The following is a 21,275-nucleotide window of genomic DNA, read 5'->3' as shown; positions in this document are numbered from 1 at the left end:
CTATAAGAGATACTCTAATTAACAAAATATTTAACCTACGATGCAATTTGTGTGTATATTATATTAAAGTACACCTATTCTTTTTATATATATATATATAGAAAAATATAAATATTCTTGTAGGTAAACAAATTTGTTTGAAACAAACAATAAAATAGGATATTTTGAAAAGTGTTTTAATGATTTAATAAAGTGAAAGAAAATGTTAAATAAATTTAAGGGCTTAAATAATTGTGATATATTTATAAATTGGTTTTTGTTTATACAACATATTTTTATTGATTTCTCACTATTTATTTTTCAAAAAAATCACGTCAAATATATTTATTTTTTTCTCTCACAAAATATCAAATTAAATACTTAACATTTTATTTTTTCTAAATTTCCAAACTTACAAAAATTTCCAAAAATTTCTATCGGCTCGAGACAGCTCCATCATGTAGGGCTCATTTGACCAATCAAGACGTTCATCGACATTAAAATGGAAGAGCTATTCCACATTTGATTAGGTCTTTTCCATCGAGGCAATGATTTTTGCATTAAGAGTAAATTGATTTTTTTTTTATCTGTAATTGAAGTATAATTAGTTTTGTAAATGAATTTTTTTTTGTAATTATAGTTATTCAGCGTCGGAGATGCCTACGTGGCACTCATGTGGCTCGTCGGAGGACACGTATCCTCTAAGTCAGCGACAATTAATTTTTAATTAGTTTTTTTTAAAAAAAATAAAATTAGTTTTTACAAAAAAGACAAAAATAAATAAATTGTAAGATTTTTATAAAAAATATTTAAAAAACAAAATCAACGTGTTTGCCAGGTCAGCAACACTTGGCGGACACGTGTTCTCTGGCGAGTCACGCGGGTGTCACGTAAGCATTTACGGCGCCAGAAGACTAAAATTGCGAAAATTTCTCACTTACATGATTAGTTTGCGACATACTTTCGTATCATGACAAAAAAAAAAAGTTTTCCATTGCATCAAATATTCTTCTCCTTGGCTATAAACAATACTCTCTAGGTCCCGCATATTATATCATACTTTCTATTTTCATCACGTATATAATGTTATTTAAAAATAAATAAATTATACATTTTAATCATATTTTAAATTTTATAATTTATAATTTTTTAAATTTTTTTTAGTTATACTAATTAATTATCTTAATCATAATTTGAAATTATTTTTATTGTATTATAATTATTTTTACTAATACATTTTTTATTATTTACTAATCGCATCACTCTAAAATTCTCGTGTCTACGGTAAATGTGACATAATATTTGAAATGAATAAAATATCATTTAGCATATAGCGTGTTGTAACGATATATTAGTTAACATATGTGATATTATTGAGATTAATGGTAATATGTGTCATGTTTATTATTGTCATGTTTTGTTGTTGTATTGTACCCCATCCGTTATAAATACAATGCTGCGCTTGACTTCGACAAGAGAATTTAAGTTGGTAATATTAAATAAAATAATTTGAAAATTAAATGATGTGATGAGAGGGAAAAAATAAAGTATATTTGTTTTATTATTATTATTATTATTATTATTATTTGAGTAATGTGATGAGAGGGGAAAAAATATATTTGTTTATTATTATTATTATTTGAATGATGTGATAAAATATAGGGGTGCGTTTCTTCAGGGAGGTTTGGGAAAATTTGGGTTTGAGTTTGGTTTTTATTTGAATTTTGGGATGAGTTTGAATCTTGTTGTTTCTTTTGTGTTTAGGTTTGGTTGGGGTTTTGAGAGTTTTGATGTGTATTGATTTGATGGATAATGAATAAAATAATATAAATGTATCTTAAATTTAATTGATAAAATTTATATTGTATGATTTGACTATGAATTTATATTATACCCAACATATATATTTAAATTTTTATTTATTTCTATTATAGAAAATTTTATTTTCTACAAAATGACATATATATTGTATATATTTTTTCCCGTTTGTTTGGGGGATTGAATTTTAAATTCACTATTCATCTCATTTTTTTTCTCGCAAAAACATCGAATCAAATACCTATTTTTTATTTTTTACATTATACTAAAAATCAATTTTACATTCAAAACATTACATCAACACATATTTATATCACATCATACAACTATTCAAATTCAAATTTTTTACTATTCAAATCTCAAATCAAAATCTAAACCTCCAAACAAACACACCCTAAATATGTTTCTTTACACCAATTTATCAAATTTTACTATTTGGACTATGTGTTTTCTGAAAAAAAAAAATAAAAAAAATACATTTTTTCCTCTCACAAAACATTTCATCAAACATTATTTTAATACCAAACCCGAACTAAAATTTCTCAAACTCAACCAAAAGAAACACATATATTTTAATTTAAAATAAAATAAAATAAAGTCAAATTTGCTGCAATCTGGGTCGGTCAAACCGTAGACAACAGACCCATAATAATATAAATGTGTATTAATTTGTATATGTTGAGCACAAAAATAATAATAATAATTAATAATGGCAGTAGGATTCTGGATGGGTTTGAATATAAGTTAAACAGCCAGAGGTCGTTTGAAAGAGGAAGTCGGGCGAAGAAGGAGATCAGATGGTACGCAGTCGGATAAGCAGTTGGTTTGCAGTCTGACCAAAGGAAGTTGGTCGGTTGGTCTGCAGTTCGACCAAAGTAAGTTGGTTGGTTGGCCCACGGACGGACCAAGGTAAGACGGTATGGTAGCAGAGTCAAAAGGAAGTCGGTTGGACCAGCCTTCCATCTAAGGAGATAAGGCGACCAGAGGATGTTGTTTCGCCATCGGTTGATCCACGGTTGGTTGGTTCTCAGTCGGCTGATCCGCGGTCGGTTGGTTCTCAGTCGGTTAAATAGGTTGGATGGTCCAAAGTAGGTTGAGCAGGTCGGACGGTCCGCAGTCGGTTGAGTCGGACGACACGGAGGTCGGCTGATATGGAGGTCGGTTGCGAAGTTCGGGCCAAGTGAGGTCGGACGAAGAAGAATGAGAGGGACGATACGCAGTCAGACAAGAGACCAGATGGTGGTCGCTTGATGGGGTGGCCAATGAATCGTTTGGTCTAGCGACCAGTTAGTCTCTGGATTGGTCGGGTGGCACAGGTGGGACGAAAGGCATTTCTGGGACGGTTCAAGTCGTGAGAGGCAGTTCTGTGGCGGTTGGAGGAAGTTGCAACCGGCGAACGGTTGAAGGAAGTTGCAACACATGTCAACAGAGGACAACTTGGTGGACGGTTGACAGCAGTTGCTGTAATCGACCAAATGGTGGTTCAACCGCTTCTTTAAGGGGTTATTTAAGGATCCGTTGTTATTCATCTTCAATCGACATCAAATTCAAAATAATTGCTTTTGGGGATCACCACTTTATTTTTCAGTCTTTAGTTTTATTTTTTCTATTTTATTTATGTATTCTAGTGTTTAGAGATTCCTAATCTCAGACACTAATTATATCAAATTCGAAGATATTTTTCTATTTTCGAATTTTACTTTTTATTATTGAAAAAATACATCAACAGTATAAAATATATAAATTATATATATTATAAAAAAATTTATTTTCTACAAAATAATATATATTGTATATATTTTATTCCATTATAATTTTTTTATATTTATAATTTTAAAAGTGTCAGTATAACTAAAATAATCAATTTTTTATAATAATATAAAAAAAAAAATTCAATTTTAATTTTATTATAAACATTTTGAGTTTTTTTCTTTTTTTTTTTTTTTTCCCCTATCGTTTGAAAACTAACGATAGTTAACATAAACATAACGGGAGTTACGGAATAATTGACTTAAAAACAACACAAATGTGTACAATCATAGTTTAGGATTTAGGAATTTGATATTTATATTGTAATCCTATTAAATTATATTTTAAATTTGATGGCGTGGCGCATGCTAACTTTAATGGCCACGTCAGCATTACTAATTACAATTAATTATTTATCTCTCTCAATTTAATTTTTTTTTTATTTTTATATTTACTGTTACTTTCAATTTAAAATGTTTTCAATTTTTTTACAATTTTTTATTTTTTACACAGTGATGACATTTGACACTTCACTACCTCAGACCATACTTTTGGACAAAGGCAGTGTGAAAAATGCCTATCCACTATTTATTTCAATTTTCAGTAAATAATTACTGATTACTAAAATAATAATAATAATAATAATAATAATAATAATAATAATAATAATAAAATACTCAATAAATTAAATCATGTACAATTTCTTTACTATATTATGAGTGACTTATTACTGACTTCTAATTTGATTACATCATTGTTAACAATTGACAATTGTCTTAGCCAATTAGTCCCGCCGTCCCACATAATTTTTTTTTATTTTTTATTTTCGCCGGTCTCATACAACTTGTCTCTTTTATTTTTGAAAATATAAATATGCACTTTAATTACATTTTAAATTTTATAATTTTCTCAATTGTAATTAAACTATTTATTTATCTTAATCTTAATCTATAATTATTTTTACTAAATAATAATTATTTTTATTAATACATTTCTTAATTTTCTATTAATTATATTTTACCTAAATTCTCGTATTTACAATAATAAGCCCAAAATATTTCGGACGAATGGAGTAATATTTTTATTTTAAGCAATCCTCCACAGTAAAACATACTCAGAAAAATTTATGTAAGATTTTTATTTTTGTAATATATATAAATATCTTAAAGATTAAAATACTCTGCTCGGTCTCAAATCAAATTATATTGAATTATGATATTATTTTATTGTATTTTTATATAAGTAATACTCCTTCCGTCCCAGAATTATATTCTGGATTGTGTTCGATACGAGATTTAAGGAATATTGATATTATATTAGTAGTGGGTAAAAAGTACGGGCAAAAGACTTTTTTGCCCTTATGAGTGTATTAGTGTAAAAAGTAGTGGCAATTGTGTAATAATAATGAAAAAGTAAAGATAATTTTATAGTGATATGATTATTTATGGAAATGAGACTACCGTTTTGGGACGGACAAAAATGGTAAACAAGACTATTGTATTGAGACGAAGGGAGTATGTTATTTGTTGTTTTAATATATATGATTGAAATAAATTTAGAATATGTATTTAAATGTTTTAAATATTATATCTCGATAAAATATATGTAATATGAATATCTGTAAAAAAATAAAAAAAATTAATAATACAAATAAATAAAAAATATACCTTTATTAATTTATAATTAAAATATAACTAATTTTATAGAAAAAGTAGAAGTTTTTTAAAATATTATTAAAAATATTTATTTACTAATGAGAGATAAAAATAAAAGGATTTTGAGTGATCCTACCTAATGTATTATGTTACGTAATATGTTATTAACTTAATTAAATTGATTTATATTTGTTAAGTATGCATAAATTTAATAAATTTTATTAAAAATAAAAATGTATCAATTGAAGTCGGATAAATAAAAGAAATAAATAAAACAATTAAAATAGGACGGAGGAAGTACTTATTAAGTTTAAAAAATATAAGTTAACAGTGACAACTTTTTTTTATTTATTATTAACGTGGCAACGCGCTTTGGAAGAGACAGAATTGCAAATACATAATTTCAAAATCATAAGATCTCCGGGTACAATCCAAATTGAATGTACCAGAATAAATGTGGGTTTATACAGAAAAATAGGCTCTCATATCATGTTAAAAAATTTTGGGAAAAATAATGAAATTGTCTCATTGATCATCAAAATAAAATGACCTATATATAGGCAAATATAAATCAAACTCGATAAATTCAAATCTAAATAATTAAAATTAAATATCTAAAATATCTCAATATGCAATACATGGCAGGCAAAACCTCAAGAGGTTGACGGACTCTCGATCTATACAATTAGGGTGTGTTTGTTTGGGAAATTGGATTTTAAATACACTATTTATCTTTTTTTTATTCCAAAAAATATCAAATTAAACACATACTTTTTATTTTTTATATTATACTAAAATTTAATTTAAAATATTACGTCAACACCTATTTATATCAAAATCGACCGGAACACGTCCTAAATAGAAGAAACGGTATACTTGTCGTCTATGGAAACGTGTCCGTCGGCATTTCTTATTTTTATTTATTTAATGCTGACGTGCGCAAATGCCCTTAAAATAACACACGATCAACAAAAATGGACGTTATCCACCCCGGGAGGTCTTGTAATAAGTCAAACTGTTTAGTCAATCATTGTTTGCTGGTCAATAATGGTAAATCAGCTGTGTTAGGTTTATTCATTTAAATAATACTAATAATTAATTAAATCAGAAGATACTAAGGAGCGGTTTGGAACAAATAATAAAATTACATATAAATAAGAGTAGAGAATAAAATTAGAGAGAAATAAAATTGAGTTCAGAATAAAAATTAATTTTTTTATTTGGTAAAACAGAGAATTCAATTAAAAAATATAACAAAAAAATAAAAATAAAAATACAATTATATGAATGATAAGTAAGAATAAACTGTTAACCGGATTAAAATAAATAAATTTTAACGAATAAAAATTGATGAAAAATATTTTTGGTGATTTTTTTTAAAAAAATATAAATTATATACGATGTTTTTTAAAATTATATTTTAATACAATTTCTTAAAAGATCGTAAAAATTAAATACTTTAACAATAAATTAAATTTGATTTTTGTAAAATTGAAATAATACAATTTTAAAAAAATTATAAAAATTAATTAGTAAAAAAGTTAAAAAATTATCCTGTAACATCATTTCTCCCAATTTCTCTGCATAGCATATGAGAGATAAATAAAAATAATTTATTTCTCAAATTCCATTTCTCTACTCAAACAAACAAGAGAAATAATATCAATTTTATTTCTCTGATGTCATTTCTGTACCAAACACAACCTAATTTATTTTATTTTATTTTTTAAAAAATAGTGATCATTCAAAATCAGTAGCCTATGTGGAATTTATTCATATATTTATTCTAACCACGAATATTATTTGGTGTTGTCGTATCTTGGAATTAAATAAATTGAGAAATTAGTCACATTCCAATAAGGTTACCCGAATAAAACCAAGTCAATAATGGACTATACTTTTCTTATTACTATTACATGTTTGTTACCAAACTTATTTTTTTACTAATACAATTTTTCATAATAATATAAAAATAAAATATACATTTAATATAAAGTTAATAATTCAAAATAAAATACTTCATCAGTCTTGTAATCATTTACTATTTGTGTTATTATACTTAATATTAAAAAATATTATTATATTTATATAATTTTTTATAAAAGTCATTATATTAGTATTATAAGACATTAATAAAAATATTTTTGTCATATTTCCTTAATTTGTAATATATTTTGATATAATAATTAATATTTAAAGATCAGCAACCAAAAAAATAATAAATATTTTTACATCATTGTAAATAATATTAAAAATATTTTTACATTCGTATAATTTTATTATATTTGTATACCAATAAATATATTTTTATCAATTTCTCTTGATTTATGTTACATATTAATATAAAAATTAATATTTAAATTTTTTTTAAAAAAATAAACGACACTTTTCTTTTGAGACGAAGGAAATATTAATTTTATATTACTCAGTATCATTTTTCATATCTAATACTATAAAAAAATACATTCATTTAAAAATATAAAATGAACATATACAATATCATTTCTTCAATTCATATTACAAAAAATAAAGAAAAAATAAATGTTTTATTTTATGTAAAGTATATGAATAATAATAATTATTATTATATTTAAATTTTATTATTAAATTCAGGTTGCAATTATCAATATAAAATCAGGATTAAATAATATTTTTTTATTCAAAATCTTTATGCTTATTTGGTTAGACACATACTAAAATATATAAAAATAAAATATGTAAAAAGTAAAGTAAAAATATTATAATAAATTAGTTATTATTATTTGTTAATATAAAAATAATGACACTGTGATGAATAAAATTATCTAATTTTTATATGTAATTTCAAAAATATTTATTTCGTGAGAAATTCCGTCGTAAATACTAATAGATTACAATCTATTATAATTTTGTTAATAATAGTGATTGAAAAGATTATGTAATTAATTTTCATTTTTAAAATGCTATTTTATTTTTTTATAGCATGAATATATATACAAATTTAGCTAACAAAAAAAAAAAAAAAAAGCTGAATAATGACATAATTATTCCGAAAAAGGATAGTACATTATTAGTTGCTTACATAATATTCTCGAATAATTTACTAAATTTGTTATAATTTTTTTTAGTAATCCTTCGTCCGTCTCTTAACAATTTATTCATTTTTTTATTTTGATCCGTCCCATAATAAATTATCTATTTTATTTTTTTTTAGTAATTATACCATTTACCTAACATTACAAATACCGTTCCAATTTACAATATATTACACAAATGTCATTATCTTTATATTATACAATACTAATGGGGTAATTTAGTCTTTTTACCTTTATTTTTATTTTATCATAATATTTTTAAAATTCTGTGCAAAAAGTAAATGAATATATAGATATGAGACGGAGAAAGTAGTTCGAAACTGTCTAGGCAACTCTAAATTTCATTTAGGCTAACTATTTTGGTTTAGAAAATTTTTAATTAAAAATTGTGTTGGAGTTTTAAATATATTTTAAATTATAATAATTCATTAATTGATATTGATTGATGATGTGATATAAATTTTCTTGATAGAGTTTCTCATTATCTCTAAATTTATATACTTTTATTTTTTTAACTATGATTCAAAAGTATATATATTTTTCTTTTATTATCTATCAATAACATTATAAATAATACTCCACTCGTTCCACATATCGTGTCTGTTATACTGTAGATACGGTATTTTAGTATAGATGTAATTAGTAGATAATTAAGAATGTATTAGTGAAAATAATTATCCTATAATATAAATAATTATAAATTAAGATTAAAATAACTAATTAATTTAATTAAAATTTAAACAAAAATTAAAAAGTTTAAAATGAGATTAAAGTGTGTAATTATTTTCTAAAAAAAGAAAGTGACATGGAATATGAGAAGGACAGAAACGACAACCTAAACATGGCACGTGGAACAGAGGGAATAATACTTTTATTTTTATATATTAATTTATAACCACATAATTACATACAATTTTTTTTAATAAACATAAAAATATCTTTATACAATTAAATATTATTAAAAATAATTAAATTACCAATATTTTTTAATTCAAAAATTAAATCATTACTTTAAAAATAGACCAATAAATTATTTGATAAAAAAAATTTAAAGAGTATTTTTCTATTATTTTTTTAATACGATTTTGAATTAATATCATAAATTTATGACTCGTACGTTATATTTTAAATCAAATTACTTATACTTAATATATACATCCTTAGTCCCAAATAAGGTGCAACATTTACTTTTGACACGGGTTTTTTGATGAGTAGTATTAAGTAGGATAATTTAGAAATTAAGTGACGTGATAATAAAGAGAGAAATATATATTTTATTAGTTTATTTAGATAATATGAGAGGATAAAGTGTGAGATAGAGATTAAGTATAATTAATTATTTCTATTTTGAAAATATCGCATGATATTTGGGACATGCCAAAAAAAAGTGTTGCAGGATGTTTGGGACTGAGAGAGTACTATACTAGTGCGTAATCGTATATATGCTATATACGAATTAATGATAAATTACTTTTTTATTACTTTATTTGTATATTAATTTTATATATTATGTCTTTTACCTAATATTATATATATATATATATATTCAAAAATATGTATACAATTATTAAGAATTTTTTCGTCCAATTTATTTTCGTGTGTCGTGATTTTTCATAAGTATTATAAATATATATATATAATACTATATATATTAATACAACTTATATAATATATATATTCTATTTACTTCGAAAAAGTTAATAATTCAATACAAAAAATTATTTTTATATAATTAATACGATTCTTTACATCTAGGGCGTGTTTGGCAAGCTGTTAGCTGATTCAATTAGCTGGTTTGACTAGCTGATTCGATTAGCGGTTTGTATTAACATGTTTGGTAAAACAACTGTTTGATATTAGCGATTTATACGTAAAATGACAATTGAGGATACTTCTATTTTATTCTTGTTTCTAATATATATTCAATTGTGTTCTTTTGAGTTTAGAATATTTAAAAAATTTTGTTATTAGTTATTGAAAATTGTAAAAGTGTTATAAAAGTATTTATTTTTATTACAGTTAGATTTAGAAAATTATATATTTTTATTAAAATATATAAATAGTTTTTTTTTATTGAAAATGATGTAAAATATAAAATAATAAATTTTTCGTGTATATATTTATTGTGTGAGTTATCGATTAGTTCATTATATTTATAATTTTCAATAAATTTAATTTATTTAATTTATTTTTAGTATAAAATTTATATAATGTAATTTTAATAAAAAAAATAAATTATTAATATTTATATTTTTTATTTTATGTTGATTTTAATAAATTTATATATTTTACAATTAAAATAATTTTTATGTAAATATTAATTATTTTAAATTTATAAAAGTAAAACTATAATATAATAAAATATTCTAATATAATTAATAAATAAACAAAATATATTTATTTGTGTAAAATGTATAATAAATTTTTAAGGGCATATAATGAATAAAAAAAATTTTACAGAAAAAACTATTTCAAAACGCTGGGTAAGTTAGCTTTTCAAAAAATAGTTTTTTTTGTCCAAAAAGCTATTCCAAAAAGTTAATTTACCAAATACCTAAATTAGCTTTTTGACTGGTCAAAAAACTAAAAGTTGTTCAATAAGCTATTTGCCAAACACCCCCTAATATAAAAATATATTTATTTAAAAATATACCATGAACACACCGTAAATGTTATTATTGTTACTAAAAAAAAGTTTATATAGTTATTTTTGTTGGTATTTTACATTATCTATACTAATATATATTTTGAAGAATAATTTGCATGATTTTTAAATAGTTATTGTCATTTGAAAAATAGTAAATATCGATACTATTTTGAAATGATAAAGTATACAATAATATTTATAAATATATTCAAATGCTTTATTCGTTTCAATAATGTGTATTTTGTCATTTTCATTTATTTTTACCATAATATGTAATTTTCATATTTCAATAATAGTGATTTCATACTAATACTAAAATATCATCAAATGATAACTATTTTTTAAATTTTTTTTATCTATGCTATTATAAAAATTTCCGAAGATAAAATATTATGAAAAAATGTAATGAACTAATTTGATGAATTGAAAAAGTGCTAGAAAAATATGATTTGTAGTTGTATTTTTTATAAAAAAAATTTATATTATAAATTTTGTTTAGTTGTGGTTTAAAATTATTTGAAATAAGATATTTATTTTAGTTTTTTTTAAATAATATTTTGATGTGATGTTTGTGAAAAAAATTATTATATATTTATTAAAACTGAGCAAAATTCATAATATTGATTTAAATTTGAAATACTAAAAGAACAACAGAGGTGATCACATGTTGAATGAAATATCGAGCACATGTGTTGAACCTCATTAAATTTAATTAATATATTTATATTAATAATAAAATTTAATTATATAAAATAAAATAAATAATTTATAGGTATGTTTATTTTACAGGATTGTTGAATTTTCTTTTTAATTTTTTTTTTATTTAAAGTATAAGAAATCCTATAAGAATAAAAAAAATAGTAAATATATTTATAAAATTAAATATAAATATATTCCAATAAATACACAAATAGACAAATTTTACTCACAATTTATTTTAATTTTTATAATTAATATTTTTTTAATTTCAATTAAATTATTTGGTTATATTAACTTTAATTTATAATTATTTACACTATATAATAATTATTTTTAACAATACATCTATTAATTATAGGTTATTTAGATTAATAATACTTTATTTAAATTTTTATATCTACCGTAAATTGAAAAAAGAAATTATAAAATAGAGAGAGTATCTACTTCTTTCTATATTTTTCCGTACATTTTTTCAAAAATATTAATACACTACAGTACATTTATTATTTTTATATCTTTACATAATTTTTAATACCTCAGGTCAAAACATTCATTTTCAACAATATATATATATATATATAAACACTTACATTTATATAATACTTCATCCGTCCTAAATAAGGTGTAACATTTGCTTTTAACACGGGTTTTTAAGTGGGTAGTATTAAGCAGCATAATTTTAGAAATTAGGTGATATGACGGAAAGAGAAATATATATTTTATTTTATTTATTTAGATGGTGTGGGGGATAAAGTGTAGAGTAGAGATTAAGTACAATTAATTATTTCCTATTCTTTCCGTCTCAGATACCATGTCCACATTGCCGTTTCTGTCCGTCCCATATACCATGTCACTTTCATTTTTTGGAAAATAATTACACACTTTAATCTCATTTTAAATTTTAAATTTTTATTTTTTTAAATTTTAATTAAACTAATTAGTTATCTTAATCTTAATTTATAATTATTTATATTATAGGATAATTATTTTCACTAATACATTCTTAATTATCTACTAATTACACCCCTACTAAAATACCGTGTCTACCGTGTAGCAGACATGGTATCTGGGACGGAGGGAGTATTTTGGAAATGTTGCAGGGTGTTTAGGACATGTCAAAAAGAAAATATTGCAGGGTGTTTGGGACAGGGGAGTATTATATTAATAAAAAAATATAATGTTATTTATATTGTTAATGAATGATCGTCTAAATGAGGTTTCATACACTATCGAAAGTTCCATACGTGTTTGTCGAAACAGACAGTCTCAACAGATCAGCCAAAAATTAATTAAAATTATCTTCCCCAACTTGATATATATCTTTTTATTATTTTTTTTTATTTAAAAAAAAATATTTTTCCCGTATGACGAAATTGATCTACTCACCAAATTAGAATTTTATTTATTTAATAATAATTAACAAATAGAGTATAAAATAAAATAAAAATATTAATTAATTTAATTATTTTTTATGATATAATTTACTCTCTCCTTCTTACCAAAATAATCCATTTTTATTTATAGTCGTCCTACAAACATTATTTTACTTTCCTAATATAATAATTTCCTAATATAGGAATAATTAATATTATAATTATAACAGTGTAATTCTTCTTCTTCCGTACGTGTATATATATATAACTCCATTACACATAACCTTCCTTCCTTGCAGCTGAGCTTCGGTTCACTCCGTTTGCCATTGACAATGGAGTCTTTCACTCTCTACGCTCAATTCTCGGTCCCCGCCATCGCCCACCAGTTCCACAACAAGACGATAATCACAGTCACCAAGCGCGCTCAATTTTCACGACCACGTTTTATGAGCTTTAGTTGCCGCCAAAATCCGATTTCAAAGGTCTCGGAGCTCCAACTATGGCGTTGAATTTTCCGTAATTTGATTTTTTTTTCTCATATTTGTGATCTGCGCAGGCCGTGAGGAGTTCAATGGGGAAGGACGCAGTCCTGGAAGGCGAGGAAGCTGCATTGCTGGTGAACACTTGCATCACGCGTAATTTGCCGCCTGTGTTGAGCTTGGAGCATGGATTGGAGAGGGTTAAGGAGGCTGTGGAGGAGCTGAAATCGAATCCTCCTCCTTCTTCGAGTGGAATGTACAGATTTCAGGTATGTAGGCTCTGAATTGAATTTCAATTGCTTGGATTTTCGTGGAGAATCATTCCCCCAATTTACCTGAATCTAGGGTTAGGTTTTGAGTTATACTGTTAATTCATCAGTTCGGCATTAGTGTAAGAGACCAACAGAGATTTTTGGATGCCTAGTTTTAAAGTTCTTATTTATATATGTTGATCATGTTGTGAAGTAATCCTTTCTGGTTTACGGAGATGGCCTAGCTTCGTTGGATTCTGAAACTGTATTGAATATTCATAATTGTGGTAAAATGACTCGTGGTGTTTTGGATTCTGAAACTGTATTTGAATCTTCTCCATTGTGGTAAAATGAGTCGAGGCTTTTTGGATTCTGAAATTGTATTTGAATCTTCTCCATTGTGGTAAAATGAATCGAGCTTTGTTGGATCCTGAAACTGTATTTGAATCTTCACCATTGTTGTAAGATGAATGGAGCTTTGTTGGATTCTGAAACTGTATTTTAACCTTCACCATTATTGTAAAGGAATCGAGCTTTATTGGATTCTGAAACTGTATTTGAATCTCACCATAGCTGTAAAAGAATTGAGTTTTGTCGGGTCGAACTTGTAGGTTGCAGTGCCTCCGAGTGCAAAGGCCTTGAATTGGTATTGCTGCCAGCCGGAGGCATCCGACATATTTCCTCTGTTTTTCTTGTCGAATGAGAAGGATAGTCCGTCGTTTAAGTCCCTTTCGTTGGGAAGAACCAGGGGAGTTTTCGGTATGGGATCCGCTGTTAACTTCAAGGGGTCATCTTCCGATGCTTCGGGAGAATTAAATTCACTCCAAAGGTATCCGAATCAATGCTGTTTCTGTGTTCCATTCCATTCGATTGTTTTTATGTGAATTTTGTGATTGTTCTTTTGCAGATTTCTACAGGCGGAATCAACATCTTCGAAGGCTTATGGTTTCACGGACGTCGAGTTTGATCCGAAGCTAACAACTATGAAGCATCGGAGAGGTTCGTTTCACCTTTTCATTCCCCAGGTGAGATACTCATTATTAATGTAGGATTTTGAGGTAAAGTTATGCTCGATTCAAGAATTGAATTATCGTTTTTTTCCTGTAGATTGAGCTGGATGAATTCGACGATATCACTTTCTTGATCGCCACCATTGCGTGGGATGACTCGTCATTGTGTAGCTTTTCTGAAGCAGTCCAAACATTCGAGCGCACTTTTGATCAGGTAATGTACTCAAAATCGAAGTTTATTCTGTGCCTCAATTGTTGCAGATATTCGACAACTTCATGTGAACTTGTTTGTCTTCCAGGCTAGATATTCCTGTGTCGATGGTAGCGAACTGATTCAATCTGCCCTTCTAAAGTCCAACAACACCGAAGAACACAAGCAAATGGTAAATACGAACTACCAGCTATTGAAGTAAAGAATTACTGCAGGATCATTTTCTTTTTCACATGTTTTCACCATTTTTCTTCGATGTTGTTCATAGGTACGTGTGAATTCTCTCCTACTCGAAGGGAAGCAACTCGACGCGAGATCCCTGGAAATGGTATTTTCTTCGATTCCGATTGTTTCTTAATATTCAGTATAATAAACTTGGTTGATTTCTTCTACTGCCCTATATTGCAACAGAGAGATGCTTCGTCTTGTTGCAGCCAGTTCTCCGCCAGGCTTTCACAGACTCTATCGATCGCAAATAACATGGTAAGGGAATTGGTTCGCAAGCAAATAACAGTTTTGTACGTTTTCTTTCGAGGGATCATTTTTTGTTTCGTTTATTTATTCTCCAGCATCAGAAAGACGAGATCAATCTAGCCAAGTATTTCACTCAAGATTGTCCCAACGTCAATGCTTTGTGGGCGTCTCTTATAGTCGAAGAATGTGTTCGTCTTGGCCTCACAGTGAGGCTACCTACCGCATACATTCTTGGCCCTGTTTCCCATTCGACTCTTCTAATTGTTTCATTTTTCAGTACTTTTGTGTCGCGCCAGGATCAAGATCATCTCCCTTGACAGTCGCTGCTGCTAGCCACCCGCGCACGACTTGTATTGCATGCATCGATGAACGATCCCTCGCATTTCACGCTCTTGGATACGCCAAAGGCTCTCAGAAGCCAGCAGTCGTTATAACCTCATCCGGCACAGCTGTTTCAAATCTTTTTCCAGCCGTAAGTCGTGATGAACTGCTTCGCATGTCGATTTTTAATCATTTCAGTTTCTCTAATAGTTTCTTAATATGCAGGTTGTGGAAGCCAGCCAAAATTTCGTTCCTATGCTTGTTCTTTCAGCTGATCGACCTCCCGACCTCGTTGATGTGGGCGCAAACCAAGCGATCAATCAGGCAAGTAATGGTGCAACATTTCGACAAGAGTTTTCTTTGCTTGTAGATTAACAATGGTTTTTACTTTCAGATCAATCATTTCGGAATATTCGCGCGGCACTTCTTCAGTCTACCTCCTCCAACCGACGAGGTTTCAGCAAGACTGGTTCTTACGACAATCGACTCAGCTGTGTTTAAAGCTATGTCTTCACCAAATGGTCCTATACATGTCAACTGCCCCTTCCGGGAACCACTGGCAAACAGTACGAAAAAGTGGAATCGTAGCTGTGTAAGCGGATTAGACGTTTGGTTGTCGAATGCTAAACCGTTTACCAGCTACGTCCCATTACAGAGCTCCTTTGAAAATGGCGATCTACAAGGGCAAATAGCCGAGGTTTTGAAGCTGGTACAAGGTGCGAAACACGGAGTACTAGTACTCGGTTCGATTCACAAAGAGGACGACATGTGGGCAGCGCTTCTGCTTGCAAAACATTTGCTGTGGCCGGTAGTTGTCGATATTCAATCAGGTTTGCGACTGAGGAAATACCTGTCATCGTTTCTTGATGAAAAGGATATACTGTTCGTAGATCAGATCGATCAGCTGCTGATGTCGGAGTCTTTCAGAAGTTGGATGAAGGCCGATGTGATCATACAGGTACATTCTATTCCTTACATCTTTTATACTATCCCGTAATCGAGAGACAGATAAAGCCATGCCTTCGCTCGAAAAACCAGATGGGAAGCCGGATAACAGGGAGGCGAATCGCTCAGATGATTGATCAGTGCACTCCTTGCACATACATTATGGTTGACGACCATCCCGGCCGTCATGATCCTTCGAACATCATGTCGCATAGAATCCATAGCAGCATCACTAAGTTCAGCGAGTTCTTGATTAAATCTTCTTCGCCGTATGCGTGCAAGAATTGGAGGGAATTCATTCGCGGATTGGACATGATGGTACGCTACGACGTTTACCTTTTTATTCTTCTACGTATTCGATATTAATTTTGTTTATAATTCCGGTATCTCTTAGGCTGCCTGGGAATCATCCTTCTTGATCAGCTCAGAGCAATCGCTGACCGAACCTTACGTTGCACGTAAACTCTCCGAAGCCATTCGCTGCGGATCTGCTGTATTTTTCGGAAACAGCATGCCAGTACGCGACTCGGACATGTATGCAAATAACTGGGTGCCATCGACGCACAGCGCGTCTCTGATGCACAGCGCGGGTTTATTGTGTCATTACGTGCAAGTCACCGGTAACCGAGGTGCCAGTGGCATTGACGGCTTGATAAGCACTGCAATCGGCTTCGCAGCTGGCTCGAACAAACGGGTATGTAGTTCCTTGTGTATAATTGGTAAATGCACTCCGAGTACTTATATGATGATCGGATTCTCTTCGATTTCCAGGTGCTGATGGTGCTGGGAGACGTTTCATTTTTGCACGATACCAACGGATTGTCTCTGCTCAGCCAACGGTATTGATTTTTTTCCGTTCTTTATACGTTTCGAGTCTTGTTTTGATCAAGTAGAGTTATACGTCGTCGATTTTTCCTCGTTGAAAGGACACGGCGCAAACCGATGGTCATCGTTGTCGTCAACAATCACGGCGGCGCAATCTTTAGCCAACTACCAGTTGCCAACATCACCGATAGAAGTATACTCGACAAGTTTTTCTATACGACTCATAATGTTTCGATCCGGAATCTTTGTGAGGCGCACGGGTAAGAACATCAGTTCACCTTAAACCTCTGTGTTTTAATTAGCAATTGAAGTCTTACAACTACTGTCCGTGCAGCGTGAAGCATATACATGTCCAGTCCAAAAATGACTTGCACGACGCACTGTTCGCGTCTCAGAGAGAAGATGTCGACTGCGTTGTGGAAGTCGAGAGTGGCATTGATACGAACGTCGAATTCCACAGGTAGTCCATCTCCCGGAAACTCTTTTTTTTTTGAAACGCTGTGCTATTGTTACCTTCTCCCTGTTATATCTTTCTTCAGCGACTTGAGGAGTTTTACGCTCCAAGCATCGAACAACGCTTTAACCATACTCTCCAAGCTTACAGCGTCGAATCCGACCTCTCAAGGCGAGATGCATTACGAAATCAGAAAAATGGAGTATTCGCAGTACAGGTAAACTTTCCCAGCCAGCCAAGAAATTGATGCTGTCGTTATTTCTTCGATAACAGTACCTTCTTTTTATTCGTCTTCTGACAGGGTTCGGCTAAATGCTGCGCCTACTTCGGCTTCTAGAAGGTCGAACGATACCCCTTCCTTTAGAGAAGGTTTTGTTATAAGTGTGTCTCTCGAAGATGGAAGTATCGGACATGGAGAGGTTAGTTTAAGCTTAATATTTCGGTGAAAAACATAAACCGTGTTTCTAACGTTAACGATCAAACAGGTTGCACCTCTCGAGATCCACGACGAGAATTTGCGCGACGTGGAAGAGCAGCTTCGGTTCCTCGTACATGCTATAGAAGGAACAAAGATCAGCAACATCCTTCCGTTGTTGAATGGCTCGATTTCGTCATGGATATGGAGTGTTTTAGGAATCCCGGTAAATCCTATTCGAACTTTATTCATGTTCTAGCTCAGCTAATTTGCGTCACTTTCGTTAACATTAACGTCTCCAACTCCCTGCAGCCCAATTCACTTTTCCCCAGCGTTCGATGTGGGCTCGAGACAGCGCTCCTCAGCGCACTCGCTAGCAAACACGGAACTAGTTTATTAAACATACTTAGTCCCGGGAAAGAAGATCCATCCGGGACATCGAATGCTGTTCAAATTTGTGCTCTTATCGACTCTTACGGCAGCCCAGCAGAAACAGCTTTCCTTGCGTCGACACTCGTTGCAGAGGGGTTTAACACCATAAAGATAAAAGTGGCGCGCAGAGACAATCCGGAGGAAGATATTGCCGTGATTAAAGAGGTGAGAAAGAGCGTCGGAGACGGCATTGTCCTTCGCGCAGACTCAAATAGGAAATGGACTTACCACGAAGCTGTTAAATTCGCCGATGGGGTTAAAGACTGTCGACTGCAGTATATCGAGGTACATTCCTATATATACGATCTTTTCTCCCTCGTATGTTTTTTATGTTCGCCGATATTCTTAGGAGCCGGTGAAAATGGAAGATGATATAGTGAAGTTCTGCTTAGAGACGGGCTTACCAGTGGCTTTGGATGAGACCGTAAACTCTATCCGAGAGAATCCTCTTCAGGCGCTCGAGAAATACAACCATTCGGGGATCGCTGCTGTCGTAAGCATTTCATAATCTCGGCGCGTCGTATAAACTCGTTTTCTCGATTCGTCGAACTCAATGCATTACGATCGTTTCAGGTTATAAAACCGGGTGTCGTTGGAGGCTTCGAGAATGCAACGATAATCGCGCGATGGGCTCAGCAGCGTGGGAAGATGACGGTTATAAGCGCCGCGTTTGAAAGTACGCTCGGTTTGTCTGCCTACATTCAGTTCGCTCGTTTTCTGGACATGCAAAGCGTCGAGATGCAGAATCTGGAGTCGAACGTAGCTCATGGATTCGGAACCTACAAGTGGTTCGACGAACAAACGACGAACGAGCCTCTGAACATTCGAAACAATCCAGCCCACAGCTCGGTCGAGGCAGACGCTACCGATGCTGGCAATTTTCTCCAGAAATATCGAGTAAATCCCGACGTGGTTGTTCGAGCCTCAGCTGATGAACAAGTGAACGAATATCAAGTCCCGGTCGACGTCGAAGGCGCCTCGTTTTCCATCAATGTGCTCGAGACGGGCGAAAGCCTCGACGTAAGTAACGTTAGCGTAATAAAATGTCGTCTCAAGCTCTTTCGATTGATTCAATATCGTAATTACAGGGAAGTGCGGTTGTGTTCCTCCACGGATTCCTCGGAAACAGTCGAGACTGGCTTCCCGTCATGAAGGCCGTCTCGGGATCCACTCGATGCATCGCCGTCGACCTCCCCGGCCACGGTCAATCGACATTGCGAAATCAGAATGGGAACGTCTCGGAGCAGCCGAATCTGAAGATCGAAACGATGACCGATATCTTGCGTCAAGTGTTGAACAATATTCCCGGGAAAGTTACGCTCGTCGGATACTCGATGGGAGCGAGGATCGCCCTCTACACATCGCTAAAACACGGTGACAAGATCGAACGAGCTGTGATTGTTTCCGGAAGCCCCGGGTTAGCGGACGAGAATGCGAGAACGCTTCGAAGGGCCAAAGACGACTTCCGAGCCAACGCTCTCGTCTCCAACGGCATCGAATTTTTCCTTGACGCTTGGTACGCCGACGAGCTATGGACAAGGTAACAAACTTAAGCTTATTCAAAATAAGTATTACGATTAAAAAAATATATATATTTTATATTCAAAACATCACATTTTATTCATACGCAGCTTCAGAATCCATCCGAGATTCAAGCAAATAGCGTCGACCCGTTTACGGTCGACGGATTTGTGCACTCTTGGCAAAGTTCTCTCCGACATGAGCGTCGGGAGGCAACCGTAAGTTTCGATTTCTTTCGATCATTTTAAAAACTTCAATATGTTTTGTTCGATCGAATTCGATGAAATTAATATTTGTTGATTGGGTCAGATCATTATGGGAAGATCTAAAGCATAGAAAAGTTCCTCTTCATATCATAGTAGGAGAAAAAGACTCCAAGTTTAAAGCCATTGCTCGCGAAATTCAGGCGGCGGCGCCGGCGCCGGCGGCGGTGGTGGAGATCCCGGCGGCGGGGCATGCAGTACATGTTGAGAATCCTCTTGGGGTTATAAGTGCTGTTAGTCAATTTATTAGGACGTCATCCTCGTCGTCATCACCTTCTTCTTCTTTTGTGTCGCTGACGTAATTAATAATTCTATATATATATATATTTATATATAGAGAGAGTGTAGGGAATGAATAATTTGATTGATGCAAACAAACAACATAGGATCGATTTTTCACTGTAATAATTACTTTTCACTTTAAATTTATTTGTTTTTGTTTACTTATATTGATAATTCTACAATTTAATTTAGTTTATTTTAATGATCTCCAATAATTTTAAAAAATTGGACAATCATATAAATATATGTGTGAGAGAGCTCACACAAAAGGCTCAATTTAATTGATTGATTGAGGTTATTATTGGAAAAAAATTATCAAGAAATGATGTGTCAAGAAAGTGTAGCACGATTTTGACCTTACTTATTCACACAATTTTAATGTGATTTATTCTTTAGGT

The 21,275-nt window shown here is 30.7% G+C and overlaps 1 protein-coding gene across 1 annotated transcript; it reads left to right on the top strand.

The window, feature by feature from the left end:
- The first annotated feature begins 13,278 nt into the window (after positions 1-13,278).
- Positions 13,279-21,073, top strand: LOC127261806 (protein PHYLLO, chloroplastic). The gene is made up of 26 exons (XM_051290210.1): positions 13,279-13,476; positions 13,551-13,742; positions 14,336-14,553; positions 14,632-14,749; positions 14,832-14,948; positions 15,034-15,117; positions 15,214-15,273; positions 15,357-15,428; positions 15,515-15,625; positions 15,697-15,891; positions 15,966-16,064; positions 16,135-16,698; positions 16,779-17,003; positions 17,080-17,379; positions 17,457-17,524; positions 17,612-17,770; positions 17,845-17,970; positions 18,050-18,181; positions 18,266-18,383; positions 18,450-18,605; positions 18,692-19,096; positions 19,161-19,304; positions 19,385-19,831; positions 19,900-20,351; positions 20,443-20,550; positions 20,642-21,073. Exons 1-26 carry the CDS (start codon positions 13,327-13,329, stop codon positions 20,895-20,897), a joined length of 5,076 nt encoding a protein of 1,691 aa, XP_051146167.1. The 5' UTR covers positions 13,279-13,326; the 3' UTR covers positions 20,898-21,073.
- The last annotated feature ends 202 nt before the right edge of the window (positions 21,074-21,275 follow it).

This window comes from Andrographis paniculata, unplaced genomic scaffold (assembly GCF_009805555.1).
Source record: "Andrographis paniculata isolate CXL003 unplaced genomic scaffold, ASM980555v1 Contig64END, whole genome shotgun sequence".
Lineage (NCBI taxonomy): Eukaryota > Viridiplantae > Streptophyta > Magnoliopsida > Lamiales > Acanthaceae > Andrographis > Andrographis paniculata.
The sequence above is the reverse complement of the archived record's forward strand: the minus strand, read 5'-3'. Positions and strand labels throughout refer to the sequence as shown.